Source organism: Alligator mississippiensis, chromosome 10, assembly GCF_030867095.1.
Source record: "Alligator mississippiensis isolate rAllMis1 chromosome 10, rAllMis1, whole genome shotgun sequence".
NCBI classification, from domain to species: Eukaryota; Metazoa; Chordata; order Crocodylia; family Alligatoridae; genus Alligator; species Alligator mississippiensis.
Genome location: NC_081833.1, coordinates 13,426,202 through 13,442,876, shown reverse-complemented (window position 1 = coordinate 13,442,876; position 16,675 = coordinate 13,426,202). Strand labels below are relative to the sequence as shown.

General features: G+C 43.3%; 1 protein-coding gene across 2 annotated transcripts in view; it reads left to right on the top strand.

Annotated features, from left to right (window-relative positions):
- Nucleotides 1-7,027: 7,027 nt before the first annotated feature.
- The window catches only part of ZDHHC8 (zinc finger DHHC-type palmitoyltransferase 8), a 192,806-nt gene continuing 183,158 nt past the window's right edge, over nucleotides 7,028-16,675 (top strand). For both annotated transcript variants that reach the window (XR_009455133.1, XM_014598419.3), the window contains exon 1: nucleotides 7,028-7,274. Coding sequence is in view for 1 of the 2 variants with exons in the window: in XM_014598419.3 (XP_014453905.1) it covers nucleotides 7,171-7,274 (104 nt within the window). In the remaining variant the exon portion in view is untranslated. The remainder of the gene's footprint in view (nucleotides 7,275-16,675) is intronic.

Below are 16,675 nucleotides of genomic sequence, written 5' to 3'. Positions count from 1 at the left end.
TCACTTAACCTGTGTTGAGAGTTGCTCTTCAGATTCTCCAGGGTCCGTGCGTTCTTTTAAAATAACTACTTGTTTAAAAATCTAATCTTAAATTCTGTTTATTTCAACCAGTCCATTCTGCTATGTGAATAGTGGTTGCTGATATGATAGAAGAGTCTTGTGACTTGACCAGCAGCTTTTGAATCAACCCTTCCTTTGTGTGCCAACCCATTGCCAAACTATTTTCTGTATGGGGAGAGCAAAGTACTGTTTCCAACAGATCTGAAATTCCCTAGTCATTTCCAAAACAGAAAATGATTCAGTGTTTGGAAGAACGCGATCTGAGGGTGGTGTTACAGGTTATCATAAACCCTTAAAATAGGAGCATCCACACATTAAAGGGTATTTAAGCTGTGCCAAGTACCCTCTAGGAATCTTAAAAGTTACACCACTTCAGGCAAGGCTTCTCTGAGCTGGTCTACCAGTGGCCAATTTGTAGTAAGCCACCATCCCAGGATGCACAGCTCTCAGCCCTTCCATCCTTGACGAACTTTCCACCCTCAAACTCTACTGTCCTAGGGCTGGTACTGGCCCTAAGCTAACACCCCCCCACCACCACCTGCTCTCAGTGGGTGTGAACCCAGCCTCCATAATGCAATGCTGCCAGCTCCAAGGGCCCCAGGAGATGTGATTCAGGCCCCTGGGCCAGAGGTAGGATGTGCTCCCCTCAAAGAGCTAAGCCCTCACCCCACATCTAATTGGTTCTCCCATAGCCAGGAGACTGAGGAGTGGGGGGGCATGGCTTCCCTCCCCCATTTCTGGGTGAGGGGAAGGAGAAAGGGCTGAGTCATCCAGCGTCATTAGGGTCCATACTGTCTGTTCCACCCCAGGGCAAGTTTCATACTACAGAGCGTGAGTTTTAAAGTAGGGTTTGGATAATAGTAGGTAAAAAGCAATGTAGAGCTCAAATGTTTTCCTTACTCAACTATTTATTTTCAAACTTGCTTCATTTCAGACTGCAGCAGTTGCCTGGAAGATGGGTACTGCCTTTTTACTGGTATTGCCTCTCCAGGTGGAAACTGGAGATAGTCTAGAACTTTTCATTTGGGCTTGTCCACTGATATCTTTGAGGAAGAAGTGATGAAACAGGAAGAGTACTGGATAGTCTAAAACAATCACTATCTCTAGATGGTATCAAAGCTTTTGGACTAACTTGATAATGATAACATTAAAAGAGTTGAGAGGTCTGAAAGTTAGTGGCTGGTTAATATATTGAGAGTCCCAAATTTTACCCTAAGAATTGCTGAATTACAAGTAATAGAGGTGAAATAGAGACTGAGGGTAGCAGTGCTCTATTCCAACGGGCAGGACACTCGCACTAGTCTTATTCTGCAGGCTGCCCTAATGCAGCAAGCATGTTGCTTAAAGCAAGAGTGTCAGACTTATGGTCTGGGCTGAAGCTGTATGTCACCTGCAAGGCTAGTAAAGGGGCTGGGAATTCAGGAACATGACCTAGAAACCTGGCCCAGAGGCAGGATGAGTTGTAGACTCCTGGTTTAAAAGTTTCCCTCTGCCTAATTAATTTGATGCTGAAAGGCATACAGTGTTTTGAATTAAACCCATCTGACCACACAAGTCTAGCTATAAATAGGATGGATAGTATTTAAAAACTGCCGTAATAGATTGTGTCAGTCCTTGTAAAGAGACCCACATGGTATTTACATTTTTTTTTTCCTGTTTTGGGGAACATTAATTTAGCCAAATGATTAAAAAAGATCTTGGAGAAGCTTGCTCAAGGGAAATCTTCCTCATTTCAGGTGGTGATAGCAGGTGAATCCTTCTGAATCCTGCTTCACATTTAAGCAGTTGTATCCTGTTTGCAGTTGGGGCCAAGCTCCTGAGCGAAAGGTCTCTGGGGTCCTGCTCTTGAGATTACTGGGAAATCAAGTATGTTCCTGGCAAGCTAAACATCTAAGCTGCTTAAGATGTTTAATTCATTTATTTTTGATTAGCTAAATCATGGTCTCAAGGCAGTGTTACTCAGGATGCTGAGACCTAGTTTACATTCAAATATGCCCAGGTTTAATTCAACTAATGCTGGCCCTTACAGCTTGACATTATTTTAGTTTTAGGGTGGTTTATTCATATCTAGTTTGTCTATTACTGATGTAAGGTAAATCAAAGCTTGTTTGGATTTAAAATAGAGGAAGAGCTGTGCAGTCTTTTGCAACTTAATCAGTTGAAAGCAGCATTAGTTACTGGTTGTGGAACTAGGATGGATATGAAATTTTGAATGTTAAAAATTTAAAATTATTTAGCTGGACAGAAATCTGAAGTATTCAGAATAGTGACTAATTCAGATCCATCTTCTAATCACCAGTCTTGTGCCATGAAGCCAGGTAGTCTGTCAAACCAGTAGCCAGTATACTTAAAATATATAAAGGAAATCATTTTAGGGTCGGCAATAATTTAGTGGTGCAGAAGCCAGAACAGCATGGCTTGCTTTAGGAGTCCTGGGTAGTTATGATTTACTAACACTTGCAACTATTCATCAGACTTCCTAAAATCATCACTAATGAGTTTTAGATGTAATTATCAAGACTTTTTAGCCTACTCTGGCATATTCAGATCTGGCCACTGACTCAGGTCTTTCCTTAACATTAAAAAAACCTTGAAAATATCATCTTACACCTTGTTCCAGTTCCTTGACTAACAAATACCAGCAAAAGCACTACTCCTTGCTAAATAACTGTTCTACCCTTGGGGGATTTAGCGAATCTGGTAATGGTGTGACTTTCCCGAGAGAGGTGTGTTGGCTAGTATTTTTGAGTATGACTAATGTCAGTGTAGACCAGTTCTTGGGCAGAAGTCTTGATTAGTTCTCTCCGTAGTTAGTGGTACACTAAACATTCATTAAGGAGAGGATACTTGCATGTGAGAGACTAAAAATACTGCAAAATGTGTGCTTACTTTTGACTAGCATAAATGCAGAAGATTTAAAACTGGGATAGCTTTTTTGTTTGTTGCTGTTACTGTGAGTTTGCAGTTGAGACTTGTGTCATGACTGATTTTGTAGTGAAACATCTGGTGTCCTTTAATGAACTATTAAAACCGTTTTGGAAGTGGGTTGGAAGCAGTCCTGAGATGTAGGCCAAGTCTACCTGTGACCAAATGGGTATGGTTGTGTTTTCACCATGAGGCAATTGTTGCGCACCTATAAAGTCATCCCCTAGTTTCCCATACTGCTTTGCTGGCTACCTACATCAGCCCGTCTTTTTTTAACTTGTGGTTTAAAGGCCAGGACCAGCTATTTGTGATTCCAGATTTCAAGATTTCCAGACTTGCTCAAAGTGATGGCTGTAGAGGAAAGTGTAAATACTTTTATCCTTCTAGGGCCATAAACCTACAACCACTAAAGGTTTTCTGGGTGGGTCATGCTCTCTGGCCACCTCCCAACTTTCCACCCATCCTTCCAGCTAAGGTAGCAGCAACACAATATGACTGCCTTAAAGAAAGGTACTTCAATGTTTGTGGCAGACACAGAAAAGTAGAAACACAATCATTGATTTGGTTTCCTGTTTAATGCCCTCAGTTCTTATCCAGCCCAGTTCATGTTATACAAGTTTTTCTAAAGGACTTGAGTAATTTGCCTTCCATCCTAGTGGTGCAGAATGATCTATTATGCAGTGTGTTGTGCATGGTTTTGCAAGCGTCAAAACCAGGAATGTAAACCAAAGAGTACTCTAACTCCGCAGACCTGGCATGGCACTGCAGCTCTTGGTACTCGTTAGCTCTGAGCACCCCCCTGGCATATGGTGACAAACCATATTTTCCTGGTTTGCCTCTTATCTAAAAATAGCCTTTACTTTCTTGTGGGAGAAAGGCCTAGTGTAATGTCAGAGATTGTCTGCAGTTTTTCCTGCTCAATATTAAAATCCCCACACCCCACAGTAAGTGTATTTTGCAAAGTGCAAAGCTACGTTCTTTTGTGTGGAAGTCTGGATTAAAACCTCATACAAAAGTGCATGCACTGTTCCCAAGTGGCTTGGAAGTAGGGAGCACAAGTGCACCCTTGGCTGTGCCTGAGTAGCTGCAGCATATTATGGAGGCCTAAGACTTCTGTTTATTTTGCAACACATTCAGATATCACATTTGTCCTTGGATAAACCATTTTATCCTGGGCACTGTGATCTTTCAGGTATCCATGTCTGTTTTTGCAGGAAAAAAAACTAAAAAGGTTCATGGGTTAAGAAGCACTAACTGTTTGTCCCAGGATATTGCAAAGTGCTTCTGAAGAGTAATCCTGAGATTGCATCATTGACTCCATTGAAAGAAAAGCAGCAGTGCTTTCAGCTACTCACTAAACTAGTTGTTCTCTACCTTTTTGGACTCAAGGGATTCCTCCCTAACTTGCAGATTCCCAGCCTAATTTCCAGACTCCCACACAAAAGCATGTAGCTTTGCACATAACTTCAAAAAATAATTTATGGCTTACAGTTTTTACTTTCTTGCAGTGGGGATGGGGGGATTGTCCAGGCAGGGACAAGCTTAACCCTGCATTTGTCTGCTCATCTCAAAGCACCTTTCAAAAGATATGGTGGCACCCCATGGTGCACCAGGACCCTGCTTGAGAATTGCTGCAGTAAACCCCGACTGGAAGAGCAATGTGTGTACGAGCCAACCCTGGGGCTCTCCTCTTCCAGGACAAACATGGGCCCAACTGGTCCAAGGACATATCTGTTCCCAGGCTGTGATGCTTCATGGCTGAAATAATGCAGAGCAAAGGCTCCTGAGCCACTGCATAACAGGGCAGTGCTAATGCATGTTCATGACACGCCGTCGTGGGGACATGAGTTTCAAGCACAGACGTGCCCTTGGTCATGCTTGGCGCTCTGTTGGTGCTGTGCTGACCATGTTTGCTTGTCTTTTTCCTCTGCCCCTTGCTGAGATGGAGTGAACTGTCCTGGAGGAGGAGAGCTCTGAGCTGCCTCCAGTCCCCACCAGTCCTCTCTGAGGAGCTAGGGGGGCTCCATTGTGTCACCACCTCTGAGGGCAGGAGGGAGGAGCTCCTGAGCAAGTTGTGAGGAGCAGGAAGAGCAGCAAGAGACTGGGCCTGCCTCTGAATGAACACTTGAAAGGTAAGAGAGGTCAGGAGAGGTGTTGGGGAAGGAGGGGTACAGGGACTAAAAAGTTATAAGGTGTCGGGTAAAATCCCGCTGCATCCATTGGGAGCCCCTGCACCTTACCCTGTCCTCCATCCTATGGTGTTGGCTTAGCCTGGCCTCCAGCCCACAACCCTGACTCCAGCGAGGCATCACCTTCAAACAGGACACTCGACATAAACCCGTCGTCTGTCACCTGCTGAATTTGATGCTGGGCACCCAGCCCACTGGATACCCGCTCCTGCTGCTGCCACGGTAAGAGCTTTCCCACCCATTTTGAGAAGTGTAGCTCCCTCCTTCCCCAACCTGCCCTATGGCATGAGGGAAATGTCACTGGGTCCCCGCACGAGGTCTATGACACGGGACTGAGGCAGTCTGATGCTGTCTGGGATTAGAGAGCACCACCACCCCCACGAACTGCTTGTGTCCTACCTGGTGGCTACCACATATTGGAGCTTAAATAGCCCAACAGCCCAGGCCACTCTGAGTTTCAAATGATATTCGCAGCTTCCAAGTTTTTCTCACAAGGAATCTTACCTGAAGGAGGGGAAAATTTAGGCTTGAATTGAGGCTCCTAATTTCTTCCAGGAGTTCTACACCAAAAGTGAGCGTGCAGTGCGGTTACATAAGCATTCAGAAATAACAAGCAGGACTTGCCATCCTGTTCTCGTGTTCGTTCTTTCTGTGCCCTCCGGACTCAAGCTCTTGCTCCCGTGTTTTTCTGAGGGTCAGAAGCTAATCAAGAAATTCATAATTAATTGAAGTCAAGCATCTTGTGTAACTTGTCTCTGGGAACTGGAGAAAGAAAGAAAGCCTGACAATAAGCAAATATTGCCAGCACTTGACATTTTCCCTGCAATGTGACCCTTGCAATAATCTCTCAAAGGAGCGAACATCCAGGTTAGTAGTGTTTTTATTCAGTTTAATGATTGGAGTGACTTCTCCCTCCACCAAGGCCTTGGACCTTTTACTTTCTAGGGCTAGTTTCACTTGCTTGGTTTGGTATTAATTTTCTTGCCTACACAAGTGGTTTGCACTGGTGCCCCTTTCACAAACTGATTATTGGGAATGGGGCAAGAATTCAACTGTTGGGGTTTGTTTTGGGGGGGGGTTTAAACTTCTAAAATTAAAAATGGCTTTAGTAAGCGGCTGCCCACCCTGCCCTGAGTTTTGGCAAGCCGCATGACGGGCAGCCAGGGGCAGATAAAAAAATTTAGAAAATTTAATACTTAAGTGCCTGAATAAAATGGCCTGGTGGGCCGCATCCGGCCCGTGGGCTGCATTTTGCCCACCCCTGCTTTAGCCCATGGAGGTCTCTCTCCCACCCCCTCCATCCCCTTCCCAGTACGACTCCCAGCACAGCTTTCTCTGGTCGGTAAGGTGCTTTGGGGGGAGAAAAAAAAAAGCCGATGGGCAAACTGTTTGTGTTGGCACCTTAAATCCCATCTTCCTGTCCCGTGAGCGGACGGGAGGAAACAGCCCTACTAGAAACACTGTACCAAAAGTGTGGGAGCCCTCCAGCATCGCCGCTCCCGCACCCTGGGCTTCGTTCAAATCCACCAGTGTGGGAGCCCCCAGCCGCTGTTTCAACACCTCCTCCCGCCCCGCGGGCTGAAGAGCGAGCCGCACTCGCGGGGAGGCGGCGCCGGGGTCCCGCGCGGAGCCGCGACCCCCGGCCCAGGCGGAGCGCCGCGCGGCGGGAGCGGGGGCTTCCCGCGCCCTGCGCTTGCACGGGGGGGGCTGAGCTTTCATGCAGTGGGGGGAGAGGGCGAAACAAGCGCCGGCGCTACCTTAAGGGGCTCGTTGACATCAGCCGAGTGGGCCGGGCCGTGTGGGTGGGATTTCCTGTGCGGGAGGTCAGCTGTTCTCCATCCCTCTCCCGCTCCCCTGCGCCGCGTCCCCGCTCCGCTCCGCTCCGCTCCCCGCCGCGCCTCTGCAGTGGCGGCGCCGCGTCCCCTCCCCGCCGCGCCGCGCCGCGCCTCTCGCACCGCACCGCGCCGCGCCTACCCAGGGATGTGTAAGCCACAGGATGCCCAGCAGCACTGGAAAGAGGTTTAAACCTACCAAATACATCCCCGTCTCCACCGCAGCTGCCTTGTTAGTGGGCTCGACTACTTTATTTTTTGTTTTCACGTAAGTACGGCGCGGGGCGCGGGGCCTGGGGGAGGCCGGGCGGCTGCAGGCCCGGCGCTGCTGGTCCGGCTCCTTGCCTGCCTGCCTGCCTCCCCCCCGGCTGGGCTCTGCACAAGCGCTTCCCATTGTGGGAGCCACCATTTCACGGCAAAGCAGCCCCCTCCGCCGGAGTGTGTGCATCAGGCAGCCCTGCCCTGCCGCATCCCTGTTTTACCCCCAAGTCTCGGCTGGTTTAGGGGGAGAATTGGGGCTTTTTTTGTGGGGTTCTGCCTTGTGCATGGGATGAAGGGGAAGGCAGCCCCCCTGGCCCTGCGCGGGGTGGTGATTTGTGCCTCTCTTGATAGAGCTGCTCTTCTGAGCTGCAGGAGCGAAGATGAAGTTTGCTTGGTGGGGGGCAAACTGTGCTCCCCCTTTTCCCCCTTCCCCATTCGATGCAAAATGATGCTCTGAAGATAGCGGCGTGCAGCTCCGGTAGCATGGGAGAGGGGTCGTGCTTCCAGCTTTGTTTCCTCTCTCAAGTTACCTAGACAGCTCGCTGCACGCCTGGGAAGCTGGTTGCGGGGACCTGGCTCTGCGTGTTGCAGGAGAGGGGTGACCTGTGCTGGGGTTGAGTTGCTGTGTTCAAAAGTGTACGCGAGATTTTTGTCTTTTAAAATGTTCTCTGAATACTCCGGTACCTGGGTCGTAGTATTCACAATGCCTTGTATTTTGAGACCTGTCTGTCTACTGGTTGGTTTTTCTTCTTGCCATGGCTGAATCTTTAAACGGAGCCCAGGAAAGTTAAATATTCTGCTGCTGACAGCAGTGGGAGTCTGTACTTGTGTCTTGCTTGGATTGGCATGAGGCTTAATATCAGGCCATGTAGCCTTTTGGAGTAATCTTCATGTAGGATTGTGGAACAAGGTTTAGATGTTGGCGTATTATCTAGCTTTCAGCCTTTTAAATTTTTTTTTTTGGAAGAACTTCTGCTGTTGGTAAATGCATCTGGCTTGAATTTGGTCTCATAAATGGTTTTCATTAAAAGTTGCCAGGTTTCCTACTTTAACTTCCTCTATGTATGTGTATACTATACAGTATATATGTAAAGGGTGTGTGTATTTACACACACATATATGTATTTATACATACACTTTACAGTGCATATACACCTCCTATATATATGTTTACATTGCATACAGTCTCTAATACTGGTACTTTTAATACTCTTCACTTGGGCATCTGCTTATAGATGGTTTGCACAGACTGACACGAGACAAAAAGTTGGCTCGTGTTACACTTGATTCATATATTTGAGATTTAAACTTTATGTGACTTGTCTGAAGAAGTCTGTTGTAGTTCTTTGAACTTCCTTAACTCCAGTCTCTGACATCAGTTTGCTGGGTTTGAGGGTCTAGGATGGGAAAGCTTGTTGTCAGTCCTGTGAAAATCAGGGAACATTAAAAAAACCCAAACAACTTTTTAAATAATGCTCTCATCTCCTGTTTCCCTGTGATGAGAAACAAGTATATACAGGAATATGAATATTACTTTTTAAGTGTGCTGGGTGTTCAGTTGTAGCCGTGTTGATCTAAGGACATAGGCAGGCAAGGTTCTTTGGGTAGAGGTGATATCTTTTATTAAACCAACTGAGTAGTTGGAAAAAAGTTGTTCTTAGCAAGCTTTCAGGTGCAGTCACCCTTCGTCAGGCATAGGGAGTCTCTCCCTACTGGTCTGAGAGTTTTGCTTTCATTAGACTTTAGATCCAATGCTACGAACTTTGAGTGATGGAGGAAGACTTTTTGGTCAAACATGCTATATTTATTTAACTTTTTTTGCTTCATTGTCCATGCTAAGAGGAAGTATCTTTTATCTTTATTTATCTGTTACTATGGGAGAATAAAATCGTCTTTTTTTTTTTCCCCCTTTAAAAAAAGTGAATAGAAATGCTTTAATTTGGGTTTTACACACCTAAAATTAACTCCTGGTTACTTGAGCCATGTTAGTAGCGACCTCTCTTTAATTGTAACAGCCTAGTTGTCAGTTTGGAAAATACTTCAAATGCGTCTTTCATATTCTTTTCCATCCAGTCCAAGATAGCGAAAGTAGCAAGCGGGTTGAATGGACAGGACATCGGGTTTCTCATTGCTGAACAACAATTACTCGGGTACGGACAGATTTGTGTTAATCGCTGATTTTTGTCTTCAGCTCACTTTTAACATTTACCTTGGAATCAAGCAAGTGGCTTGGATAAATGAGGATAGTTTTAATGAATTACTTTTTGCCGATGTTTCTATTTTTATTTTTAAAAGATTTTTTTTCAAGCAGTGTGTTGTGTTAGTTTTTGTAACATTGCTACATGCTGAAGTTGTTGCTTTTATGGAGTAGTTCTTCCATAGGTGTACGCTGGCATCGCTCCATTGACTTCAGTGGAACTTTGAGTAACATCAGCTAAGGAACTGGCTCTAAATCACTTCCCTCAAATGTTCATCTCTTTTTCTTATTTGTAACTTTCAGATCTTCAGGTAGGTATTCACACTACGTAAGCTTCAGTTAGTGGCTTATGCCAGATATGAAATATTATTGTATACTACCCTAGTCAGAGGAAACTAATACTCAGGTCTTGAGTCATTTAACATTAAGAACTGAACAGTGAACACTGGTCAAATGCAGAACATTAGCATATTCTATGCCATCTATTATACATCAAATCATTTTATATTTAATAAAATGGCTGGAGGGCCCAGCTTTCCTCTGGGCCCTCCAAACACTTGTTGAATACCTTCCGTGAAAAACGCAGTATATGCAAATAAGGATTACTCACGGCTGTAAGCGCTCACAGGTTCAGGGCATGTCATGAGTGAATGTGTTCCACTAGATGAACTCTTGATTTTTTATTTATTTATTTATTAATTTTTTTACATGAAGGCCAGTGTAATTCTTTGTAGTAATTTGCTTTTATTTTTAACCCCTCCTCCTATCCTCCTCCCCTGCCCACCCCACAATTTTCCTAAATGACAGATTGTTTAGATTTCAAATGGTCTTTAATTGCTACCAATGTGGATGTTGGCAATAGCTTTATTTCATGGTACTGTTCATCAGTAGTACTTTTGTGCTTTAATTCAGGCAGATTCCATTATGGATTTTTTTTTTTCTTCAGCTAATCATTTGTGAACTAGTGGGGGTTTTTAACCCCTTTTAGCGCTGCTGGAGAGTTAAATTATTTAGTAATCAAGGTTGTTACCTGGGAATGCTGCTGTATTCCTTTAATTCTTTGATATGTAGTTTTACTAAAATAAACAGAAACCTGCCAAAAGGGGTCTAATGTTTTATAAGTAATTTCATACTCTATCCATCATTTAAAAAAACAAAACAAAACAAAAACACCTCTCTAGCTCTCGAGAATATAGCTTAATTATTTTTCATGAATGTTGGGGTGTTTTGCAGCTGACCACAGACTGATCGAGGATGCAAGTCTAAGAGTATTCATCAACAGAACCAGATTTGTTCCAGTAACTCTGTTGCACAGCCATGTTAAACAACTAAACTATATTCTACGCACAAACGTATTCAGTGAATTATGATGATGTAGCCAATAGAATGGTTTTCTTATCTGGTTTTTATTGTAAATTATGCCATTTACAACAGTTTCTAGCATTGGGCAATTTGAACTTAATGACTTTTGTCTGGTAGCTACACCTTCCACAACTGCAAGTAACACAACTTGCTGAAAGTGTGAGGTGCATCTTAATACAGGGAGTATGAGGAGCTTGCACTGAATAGTATTCATCACATTTCCGATTCTAAAAAACTGGTATCGCCAATATTCTGTTCCTGGTAATACGCTGAGAGCCAGCACTTCTAAGGCATGTCCGGGAAGACATTGAAGAAATGGTGGTTATTAGGACATGGGACACAGCAATATTTTATACAATAAAACTTGAGCATACTACTACTTAAATTAGGTAAATAAAGTGTGCCGCTCGTTTTCTTCAGGGAAAGAGAATTCATTTAATAAACAGCAAAGTTGTTTCCTATTCAAAGGAGGTAACTGGGATGCAGTTGTAAGTAGATTCCATGGACATTTGGGAGTTGCAATTAAAATATAGGTGGTGGTGCTGGGGAACTCTTAACATCATCAACCTACAGGAATTAGGCTTGAGGACTACATAGGTGTGCCAAGGAATAGGAGGTCATGGTAGGAATGAAAAGAAGACAGAAAAAGTGACTGAGAGTTGGTGGGGAGGGGATTTTGGAAAGCAGAGTTTGCTGACGGGTTTGTTTATCTCAGCAGGCAGGAAACTTTGATGTAAGCAACTTTCATTTTAATCTGTTCTTGCATTAGTTCTTTATCTAAAGAGGTAGATTCAAAATTGTACCAATAGTCTTGGTATTATTTTGCTAACAGGAGGATCCAGTATCTCCTTTGGTTATTTAAGCAATTATGCAGTTTAGCATATGCAAGCCAACCCTTCAGCACACAGGGTCCTTTTTATATTCCATTAAAAAGTTGAATAATCCATTTAATTACTGAATTGATTTTTTTTTTCTCATGATCTGTGTCCAGCTGTATTTGGATGGAAATTAGGATTCAATTAAATGCACAAAAATGGCATTGTAACTTTCTTCAGTTTAAATAAGTACCTTTTATTTTTCCTTGCACATTCAGCATCTCTAATTGAAACACGTCTGGCATTTCAAGCAGATATATTAAAATTTTTCATGTGTAGTTGATTGTTCCTGGTCATAATGAACTTGATTTCAGAGCTAATGGATCTCGTCCTTTCACACCTCATTTTTATTTGTAGATTGGAAGAGGAAATGCGCTCTTTTCCCCCCTGGAATTTTTTTCCAATTTAGTTTATTCAACTATCTTAGCTCAAAGTTGAGAAACTGAAATGAAATAAACTGCACCAGCAGAAGAGATTTCAATTATTATACAAAGCTTGTTTAGCATGTCAACAAACTCCGATCCTACCATTTCAGTAATTTGGCTTCCTTTAAAACTTCAGGAGGAAACATGCTGTTTGAATATTTTTATCTACCTAAAATGATTAATGGATTACAATTTCAGATTAGGTATATGATTAAAAACTGGTTTATTTTTATTTCTTTATTAACTTTACCTTGGAAAGCTACAGCTGTGTAGCGGCCTTGGGGATAGAGGGGCTTGATCAATAAGATCAAGAACATTAGTCTCTAAGGAAACCTACTTCTATCATCTGCTGGTCTGTTAGAGTCGAACCACCATCACAATAATGTAGCAGTAAACTTTGTCAAACATTTAAGCACGTGTAATATTCTGTAAATATTCAGTTCCTATCTTGCCATGGCAAAATTGATGGAGAGGGACCTACATGCTTCTGAACTGATCTTCCAAAAAGTTTTGCTTGACAAAAACAAAATAGTTTACTCCCTCTGACTATTTATCATCAGAGAATGCTGGATTGTATGAATTCTGGCTCCACATATGACTCTCTCTCATGGCTTGGCCTTGACACGTAGCTTGCTAGAGAGAGCCAAAGGGGTTAATGGATATTCTCTCTTGCCTCTGGTGAAAATGGCTTGTGTGCGGTTTTTCGGTGCTGAAAAGTCCCAGATTAGTGTGGTAGGGGTGGAAGCTTCTTATAAAAGTGCTGTCTACTTTTATCCACTTTGTCTAAAAAACCAAAAAGGTGTGATCGGTTTTATTTTGTAAATATCTTGAGACAATAAAGGTTGCATTTTTTACAAATCTAAAAATAAAATTGGTCCTCTCCAGCAGTTCCCTGTTATTTCTCCCCTTTCACTGGCATATTTGATGTTGGTGGATCATGAACCAATTCCCTCCCTTTTTTTAGATAACTTAATTTCTCTCCAAGAAAAGGCAGGCTCCTAACATTTGGAATAGTAACTACTGCTGAGCTGTCTTGCCTTTCCACTTTGAGAACTTCTTGGGATTGAAGTTCTCTCAAGTGTTTGTGTCTTGTCATATGTATAGATAGCGCTCTGTGAACAACGGCCAAATAAATACTATTGCCAGAATTTCTTTGGGTATGTGTGACAAGGTTCTTTGGGTAAATCTGATATCTTTTATTAGACCAACTCAAATAGTTGGAAAAATTCTTCTTTGCAAGCTTTTGGGTACAAATACCCTTTGTCAGGCTGAGGAAGCATCTGCAGTTGGTCTGTCCTCTTCCTGGATGGAATGAATAGTGAAGAGGGCAGAGGCTGGTCTGCATGCAAGAAAGCCACTTGGTGAAGATGTATTGAGGAGTCAGTGGGTGAGAGAGAGGTTGGAGGAGCGGCGGAAAGGGAATGAATGTTGCTGGTAAGTAGTGGAGAGGTACCTGGGAGTCGGATGGTAGGCAGGTTATAATGTGTCATAAATCCAATGTCTGTGTTTAGTCCGTGATTTCTTGTATCCAGTAGGCTGATGAAGTAAAGTTCCTAGGCTCTTTTGTAAATTCCCTTTGAGGATTAGAACTGAGAGATTGGAGAGAGAGTGGTTTTATTGTGAGAAATGTGCCCCCACAGGTCGTTGGGTATTCCTGTCTTCGATAGATTTCTGGTGCGCAGTTGTTGTTTGGTCTCTCCTACATATTTTCCATCAGGGCATTTGGTGCATTGGATGAGATGTATAACATTTCTGGAGGTGCAGCTGTACGAGCCAGGAGTGCTGATGGCTGTGTTGTGGGGTGTGGTAATAGTGGGGGTGGTGGAGATGTGTTGGCAGGTTTTACCTTTCTTGTCATGGCATGGGCTGGATCCATTTGGTGTGTTTTGGGCCATAGAAAGTTTGCTTCTGGTGATGAGGTTAGCGAGGTTCAGTGCTTGTTTGAGGGCTAGGATGGGTGGTTCTGGGAAGATCCCTTTAAGAATTGGGTTGTCTTCTAGTATGAGTTGCAGTTGTTCCAGGGAGGGGTAATATGCCATAACCAGTGGTGTGCGATTCATGGGGGGTTTCCTTCTGTACAGTTTCCTTCTGCAGCAATTCTTCACGTGGTATCCAGCTGGCTCTTTCAAAAGTGCGATCTATTTCTCTGGAGGAGTGTCTTTGTTGAGTGAAGACCCTTTTGAGATTTGAGAGGTGACGGTCACGAGTTTTCTCTTCAGTGCAAGGTGGTATCTGAAGGCTGTATATTACAGCTTTCTTGGTGTGTTTAGGGTGACTGCTGGTTCTGTGCAGATATGTATGTTGGTCCGTGGGTTTCTTGTATATTATGGTCTGTATTTTACTATTCTGGATAGTGATCATCATGTCTAAAAAGGAGATGTTGGTGTATTCAAGAGTCTGATGGAGGGGTGATGATTGTTGAATTTCTGATGGAACTGAATCAGATTGCAGATTTTCAGTCCAAATGATGAAGATGTCATCAATATATCTTGGGTATAGGTTTGATGGTGCAGTCCTTGAGGAATTCTTCGAGGTGGCTCAAAAAAAGTTTGGCATATTTTGGGGCCATTTTGGTGTTCCTTAAGAAATTGGTTTTGCTGATGAGGCAGATGGACCTGCCTTCATTGCAGCAGGTATCGGCTCAAGTTAGCATGCTAGTACTTGTGCAACGACACTGAAGTGCGCACAAATAGAGATTGGATTAGCAGGGGAGTTGTTGTAACTACATCCCCAATTTATACATAGCGTGAATGAGTGGTGCTTGAGCTCCATTTCCTGCCCCCTGCCCAGATAGCTAGCTCAAGTCTAAAGTGACCCTTAACTAAGCTATTTCTATGACAAAACTCAGAATGACAACGCAGCTGAGATGAGCTCTAAGGGTCCCTGTTCTAAATAGTTGGCTCTTTCTTGTGAAGAGCTGCTGTTGCTACAAGCCAGATCAACCACCAGCCTTGAATCTTCAAATTTTGCTATTTTGTGACCAGTAAAGCTTCTCAGCACTTGGTCTCAGCAGCATGTTGTTAAGCGTGTACTTTTTAGAGCACCAGGGATATTGATTGAATTAGCTTTAAAAGCTCCATGTTTAATTTACTGTCTTTAGGGTAGCATCCATGTTTAGGCTAAGTCTATTAAAAATGCTGTTAATCACAGGCTAAAGCATAGTAGTCCACCTATAGATGAAGCAGTTAAATTCTGGCTTTCTAACTGGACAAGGAGAGGCCCAGCATATATCTTGATAAGTAATTTAAATAATAGCATGCTGACTTGAACTGGCTTCGTTAGCAATGGGATGCTAAAACGTTGAAACTTTTTTTGTATATGTGAAGAGAGACCTCTGGTAAGCACAGCCTAGTGCAGTATTATGGAGCTTTTGATTTTAAGATCTTGTTCTTGGCTCTGTAGTAATAGCTCCCCTGACTTTAAATGCTGGGGGAGATGAGATGCCACAGTGAAAGTAGCTAGCAAAATAATGAGGGAAAATCCTATCCTCTGATCACTGTTCCTAGCGTTAAACAAAGACGTTTGGGAAGGGAGGGTCTCTCTTTATGCTCCCTTCCCTCCTGTTTAAATAGTGGTTTTGCTTCCACCTTGTTCCCCCTCCTGCCATGTTTTCCCCACCCTCCCCACAAAGAAAAAAAATCTAATAGCATTGTCTTAATCAGAAGGTTTACGTCTTGAAAATTTGGTGGTGAAAGTCGGGTGGGTGGCGTCCCCTACAGTGACGGCTCTCTAATTGTACCTGTTATCAAAAAGGCAAGATTCTTCCCCTGTGTAGAAATAACTTTTATGTGCTTTAATCCTTGTGTGCTTTCTTAGTATCCATCTGGCCATCCTCAGATAAATGTACTTTGTCTGCAGTGACGTCTTAGCTGGAAAATATCAGTAGCTTTTGAATTGCTTGGAGGGGATGCTATCAAAGTTAATACTGCCAAAGTTGTTAGGTTAATACTAAATAGAGACTGCAAATGTGAAGATAAATTCTGTAGGAAAATGCGGTAGCAAGCATCCTTGCCACATTTCAGGTTACTTGAAATAAGAGAGATTAAAGAAGAGAGAAATTGATTCAATTTACTCTGTGCCTGATAGTGCTTTGTTCTGAGGTCTCGCGGTTCTTGGTCAGTGGCACCTCTCATCTTGCGCACTTCTCTGGAATTGTTCGTGCACCCGCTGTTCTCCAGACTCGGAGCTGTTGCTATTAAATAGCAAGTAGAGTTGTTTGTGTATGAGAGAGAAATGGTAAAGCTGAAAGTGAAGAGGCAGCAAGGATGCAGGAAGGAGAAGGGATGTTGTGTACATGTGTAGCAAAGCCTAACATACTATCTTAAACCAGTTACTTTTGGCTAGGGACAGAAATTACACGTACACCAGCGTAAGTGATCAGAAACTGGTTCAAATTTGTAACACAACAGAAGTTCAGTGCAGATAAACCACTTTCAAAATGGCTGAAACTGGTTCAAGATAAACCGTGATGAATGTAGTATCAGATTTAACTGGTTTAGGTTAAATTGGTTTATTGAACTTCTGTCCCAGATCCCCTCAAGATTCAAGC